General features: G+C 34.2%; 1 protein-coding gene across 1 annotated transcript; it reads left to right on the top strand.

Annotated features, from left to right (window-relative positions):
- Positions 1 to 5,129: 5,129 nt before the first annotated feature.
- On the top strand, positions 5,130 to 6,503 carry tm4sf18 (transmembrane 4 L six family member 18). Its single transcript, XM_065259480.2, has 4 exons — positions 5,130 to 5,382; positions 5,561 to 5,632; positions 5,720 to 5,865; positions 5,938 to 6,503. The coding sequence occupies exons 1-4, from the start codon at positions 5,206 to 5,208 to the stop codon at positions 6,134 to 6,136; spliced, it is 594 nt and encodes a 197-aa protein (XP_065115552.1). The 5' UTR covers positions 5,130 to 5,205; the 3' UTR covers positions 6,137 to 6,503.

Genomic DNA, 6,503 nt, shown 5'->3' with positions numbered 1-6,503 from the left:
TGTCATTTAAAAAGTGGAGTTGCAGCCCTCAACTGATGTTTATGTTGTCATGTTGTGTATTGGCCAGACCAGTTTTAGCCACAGGTTTTGTTATTGCAGTACCAGTTTTTGGCCACAATCCTACATACTGTTCCTTTAAGTGATTTTGTGCATAAAACGAGCACAAAATCACTTAAATTTAATATTTTTGGTCTAAAAACTAGACTTATTTTCTTGGGTCGTTTTGTTGATCAAGAAAAAGCATTTTAATTCAAGAATATTTTGATATTTTTACTGAAAACAAGACAAAAACACTAAGAATGTTTTTCTTGAAAATCATTTTTTTCCATGTACTGCATAATTATTGAAATATCTATATTAGCAACAGCCCAGATGACGTTACACCACCAGCCTGTCTGAAAACCTGTGGTGACCAGCCGGCCCTAATCTTTACACAAATATTCAGCACTGGAGATGTGCGTAGTTCCTCCCTGCTTCAAACTCCTCCCCATCCCAAAGAAAACCAAAATCATAGGACTAAATGACTGCAGACAGTTATCATAAAAACATCAAGGGGTCAAAAGCAAATTGTACAAAAATGTACAAATGTGGTTGTACAATTCCAATTAGCCACCTTGTAAAATGCATACAATTTGATAGTGTTGGCAATAAACTTGTGCAATACACAACAATATTTATTTAAAGGTGCTGTGGAATGTAAAACTGTATTAACATAGAGGAATAATAAAAGTTCTGACATATCACGAGCCTCAAACACTAGTTTCCTCATTCTTATGTAAACTTTGCGCATGCAAAAGCCAATCTCAACATAATTTTTGCATTTAATAAAGCCACATACTTTTAATATATTTAACATATTATTTCAATGCATTCTTTGGCACCTTTAAACTGAGCCCCCTGTTTTTGTATTTACTGTATATTTACAGTAAATATATAGTATCTTTAAATACTTGTATTTGTTAAATTCTTATTTGCATTTTTTATTCTATCTTTTTATTATCTGTGCCTGTCACTGCACTGTTGAAAATGTCTGTAGAAATTACCGTATTACTGGCAGCTGTTTGGCTGTAACTTCCTGTAGATTTAAATTTATATTATTTACTGACAACAGTTTGTTCAAAGATAAATGAACATTTTACATGAAAAAAAAAACTATAAAAAGTACAGCATTATGCAAAGCGTTTCTGGGAACCAAAATCAGAAAAAAACTGAAAAAGGGTTTCTGGTTCCCAGAATGGTTCCTTTGCATGAGGCAGTTTTTTATTAATAATTTTATTCAAAATAAAGACAAACACTTTTTAATTTTTAATTATATTTTTCTTTGAACAAACGGTTAAATATAAATCTACAGTAAGTTACTGGCAAACTGCTGCATGACTACAGCAAATGCCTTTCAAAATTAAAGCTGTGCCTTCGATGTGTGAACATACAATACCTGACAATAAAAGCACATCTGATTGCAAAACTGTTGAAAAACACTGCAGAAAAAAACTTGAACTGAAATGAGATTTTTTTTGTCATTTTTATGATGCTAAAAATGTATAATTAACAAAATACAAGTTTCTTTGAATAAATTATATTTATAATATCTTTTTAATGGATGCATTGTATATTAATTTGTGTTTTAAAGAAAACTATAATATCTGAATTATTGTTTTGATTAAATTTAGATTTTATGGTTTAGAAAAATCTATATGTGAACTTTTCATCAAAGTTTTCATCAAACAAGCTAAAGGCAAATAAAATCAACAATTTTGTCTTTTATTACCTGAAGTGAATACTTGTTCAAATGTATTAATGTCTTTGTAAGGGAGATAAGAATATTGTTGATTACAAGACTTGTGAAATTAAACTGGCGGCATGATCTCACAAGAAATCGTACATATTTTATGTGTTGTCTAATTCGTGAACAACAACGAAACCTAAACCCTAACCCCAAAGTCACAGGGGTCAAGGCAAATTGTACAAAACGAATGTGTTTGTATGAATTAGCCAACTTGTTAAATATGTACGACTTTTGTGAGATAGCATTGACCCCCCTTCCCCCCCCCCCTCTCTCTCTCTTTCTGAATGTTATATCCTATTCTGACTAAAATCATACAATTAAATTCACTAACATATGGTTTGTCTGATAAATATAAAAAAATCGCACCAGCTGAGCTATGGGAATACCGATTGAACTGTCTGATTAAATTTAGATATGAATATTCATGTGTGAGGAAGCATGATTTTTTTGGTTCATGCATAAGTGTAAAGTTGCCATTGAAACTTTTTTTTGAACAGTGTTGCGCTAACAAGAGCTGTGAATATCTTACAGAGATGAACAGATGATTTATTCATAATGATTCAGTGACATCAGAAAACAGATAAAGCAGATCTGTGAGTATGAAGAACAATCTGGCTCTTGTCAAACGGCTGTTGGGTGTGATTTAGTGACACATGGCATCACGGCAGAAATATCCTTCACATATGTTTCATTGCTGTGGAATTTCATCTTCATGCTCCTATAGAGAGGACATCAGGGCCAAAGAAATCGAAGGAAACACGAGGCCTGAAAGAATACGCACGTTAACAGGAAGTTGAATCATTTTTCATCCATTGTTCTCTTTTTGCCCATCCAGAGAACTGAAAGGGAACTAAACTAAATGGATTTATTTAACCAGTAGTTCCCAAAACTTCTCTCTAGATAAACCATGCTTTAAATCAAGATGTTATAAATGCAAAAGACAGCTATGTGCTTTCCTATTTAACCATACACATTTGACAGACTTAAACAATCTAAAAACAAACGGTGCTATATAGCACCAAAGGTGGATCTTTGCTCGTAATCATAGAAGAACCATTTTTAGTGCCATATAGCACCGGTGAAGCACCAGTGAAGCACCTGTGTAGAACCATATAGTGCTTTGTAGAACCATATGTGGTGCTATAGTGGTGCTATATGGCTATAGTGGTGCTATATGGCCCCTATATGGTTCTACACAGGTGCTACACAGGTGCTTCACCGGTGCTATATGGCACTAAAAATGGTTCTTCTATGGTTACGATCCAAAGCAACAGTTTTGGTGCTATATAGCACCGTTTGTTTTTTTAGAGTGAAGATATGGGGAATGTCAAAACCTTCTAGATTTGATGATTCAGTGCATTCATTAGCTGAATAACTTTTATCCTATCATCATTATTCAAATATAATTATTTATTATTTATATTATTTTATAAAGTAATAATTCACTTCAGACTATATATAGTGATTATATTTATTTTAATTTTAGAAATTTGGCTTCACATAAATGCATGTACTAGGGTTAAAAACGTATTATTTAGTAGTTTATTCAGTGCACACATATTTAATAAATTGACATTGACATTACGTTTCTTTGAAATATAGTATGCTGTGTACTGATCGATTATTTAAGAGTTATTGTTTCTGATTCTTCAGTCAGTCTGTATTATTCTCTGTTCAGTTATATAATTCAGGGTGAATTCACTTCATTTCTTCATACAGTAAAGACAGAATAATCTAACAGATTACTGGATCACACAAATACGGACAAATAATTTTAATAATCTTTATTCAACTTATGGGAAATCTTTTACTGTTGCTGTTGCTATTTTAGCTGTGTACAACTTAGATTTTTCTCTTTAAAATTCTTAAAGGGAAAATCCAATTTTTTGAAAATATGCTCATTTTTCAGTTCCCCTAGAGTTAAACATTCGATTTTTACTGTTTTGGAATCCATTCAGCTGATCTCTGGGGCTTGCGCTAGCACTTTTAGCATAGCTTAGCATAATCCATTGAATCTGATTAGACCGTTAGCATTGCGTTAAAAAATAATAACCAGCGAGTTTCAACGTTTTCCTATTTAAAACTTGACTCTTCTGTAGTTACATTGTGTACTAAGACTGACGTAAAATTTAAAGTTGCGATGTTCTACGCCAATATGGTTAGGAACTATACTCTCATTCTGGCGTAATAACCAAGGACTTTGCTGCCGTAACATGGCTCTATGAGGCGCAATGATATTACGCAGTGCCTAGAAATAGTCTCTTGCTTTTGAAAGTTACCAAGGGGAGTATTTTCGGGTGCTGCGTAATATCATTGCGCCTCCTGCAGCCATGTTACGGCAGCAAATCCTTGATTATTACGCCAGAATAAGGGTATAGTTCCTAGCCATATAGGCCTAGAAAATCGCAACTTTTAATTGTCCGTCAGTCTTAGTACACGATGTAGCTACAGAAGAGTCAAGTATTAAATAGAAAAAATATCGAAACTCTTTGGTTATTTTTAGCGTGGTCTAATGGTCTAATTAGTTTCAATGGATTATGCTAAGCTATGCTAAAAGTGGTACCGCTGAATGGATTCCAAAACAGTAAAAATCGAATGTTTAACTCTACGGGAGCTGGAAAAGTAACTTTTTTTTCTTAAGTGGAGTGTCCCTTTAAGAGTAATTTAAATCAAATAAAACATCATGTTTTTGTTGTTGTTAATAACATTTGGGTCTTTTCATCAAAACTTTTTAATCTCTGACCTACAGTAATGTCATCCCCTAGCACATGTTTGTTTAGGATGCCATCTATAGGATAAAAAATGTCTGAAAGACTCAAACATGACTCATATATGCTTCATAATACATCTGAAAAACATAAAAATGAGTAGCTGTTGTCACCTTTTATCCACTGACTTACCACTTTCATTATGAAGAAAATATTTTAGTCTGTACCCAGCCCTGTGTTTGTGTTTAACTTTTTCTGTTTTCATCAAAACAAACTAAAGGCAAATAAGTTAATCAACAAATTTGTTTTTTATTTCCTAAAGTGAATACTTGTTAAATGTATTAATTTCTTTGTTATATCCGACCACATAACAAATTATAAATACATATACATACAATAAGATTCAATAACACGTAAACATTAAATTTTTCTGATCAATGTAATCAAAGTTAAATAAGACGCATACACATATTTCATATCCAAACACAGATTTGTAACATGAAGAAATAGCTTGAGTATGTGGTGGGAAAATAATCTTTCATAAACCCTCCTCATACAGTATAATGTCAATGTGTTTCCTGTCTCCTCCCTCGGTCAAACTGTTGCTCATAAGGGGGGCGGTCAGGGGTGAGGGTCTCTTAAAATTCTTTCACTTCTCCATCCAGCAGCTCAGTAGTTTTCTGTTCATGACTTCAGTCGTGTGGTGTGAATATGTGTTCACTGGGTTTCGCCCGGTCTTTGGGTTTTGCTCTTTTACCTTTGGCCATCTGCTGTATTGTGGGTAATGTCCTGCTCTTCTTCCCTGATGCACAGGTGATTTATGTACAGGAGAATCATGTGACTTCATATGTATGGTACTTTATGGGAATCGGAGGAGGTGGTTTGGCTGTAAGTATTACATTTTTGTGACTGGATTTGTGCTTGGATTTGTGTAATGGAGTCGGGTTGAAATCACTTACAGTATATACATTACAGATATAATTGTTTTTACCACTTAATGTATATCACCCAAATGTATCGACTTAAGTACCGTAGCTAATGTAATCCCGTTTTTTCATGTATACAGATCTTGATTCCAGCCTTTGTGTTTTTGGGAATGAGTAAATGTGCAAAAAGCTGCGGGACCGAGAGCTGTGCGGTGAGTGATGTGAATCTTTATACCGAATCTTTGTATTTTGACTCATATACAGTATTTAACAGGATTTTGATGTGTGTATGTCTATAGATGTGTGGTTCAGTGATAGCAGCTCTTGTAGGATTAGTCGGATCTGGATATTGTTTCCTGATCTCTGCCATAGCACTGTTGAAGGGACCATATTGCTTTACCCAGGCGGAGGGATGGGTGTCTCCCTTTGAGAACGATGGTGCTAAGTAGGTTCTCTTTGTGATATATGAAACACACATCTTCCTGTTCGACTTTAACCATGGTTTTCATTGGTTTAGGTATCTGTTTGCCCGTGATACGTGGTCTGAATGCGATCAGCCCAGACACATAGTGGAGTGGAACGTGACGCTGTTGTCCATCCTGTTGGGTCTCAGTACAATAGAGTTTCTCATCTGTCTCATGCAGTTTACCAGTGGGTTGGTTAATGCTGTCTGCAGACCCTGCTGCTATAAGCAGGAATATAGTTTGAATGCATGAACATCAAGAATGGTAAAGACGACTTCTCAGCCTGTGAATCACACGCGCGCGCGCACACACTGCCAAAAAATGATTTTATTAAAAAAAAAAAAGTATTTTTGTCTTGTTTTCAGTAAAAATATCTAAAAATTCTTAAATTAAGATGCTTTTTCTTGATGAGCGAAACGACCCAAGAAAATAAGTCTAGTTTTTAGACCAAAAATATCAAATTTACCTGAGGGGTAAGCAAAATTTTCTTGCATTTTTCTAGAATTTTTCTTGAATTAAGAAAATTTTTCAAGATTTCTTTGCTTACCCCATTGGCAGATTTTTTTTGCTTGTTTTATGCCCAAAATCACTTAAATGTAATATTTGTGGTCTAAAAACT

Source organism: Paramisgurnus dabryanus, chromosome 24 (assembly GCF_030506205.2).
Source record: "Paramisgurnus dabryanus chromosome 24, PD_genome_1.1, whole genome shotgun sequence".
NCBI lineage: Eukaryota > Metazoa > Chordata > Actinopteri > Cypriniformes > Cobitidae > Paramisgurnus > Paramisgurnus dabryanus.
This window is presented reverse-complemented; position numbering and strand designations above follow the sequence as displayed.

What these genes read in the sequence shown, in the direction of transcription:
- tm4sf18 (XM_065259480.2), top strand. Translation starts at nt 5,206, where the DNA reads ATGTGTTCACTGGGTTTCGCCCGGTCTTTGGGTTTTGCTCTTTTACCT. An exon ending in TCGGAGGAGGTGGTTTGGCT is followed by an intron (nt 5,383 to 5,560) that starts GTAAGTATTACA and finishes TCATGTATACAG; the next exon opens with ATCTTGATTCCAGCCTTTGT. An exon ending in GCGGGACCGAGAGCTGTGCG is followed by an intron (nt 5,633 to 5,719) that starts GTGAGTGATGTG and finishes GTATGTCTATAG; the next exon opens with ATGTGTGGTTCAGTGATAGC.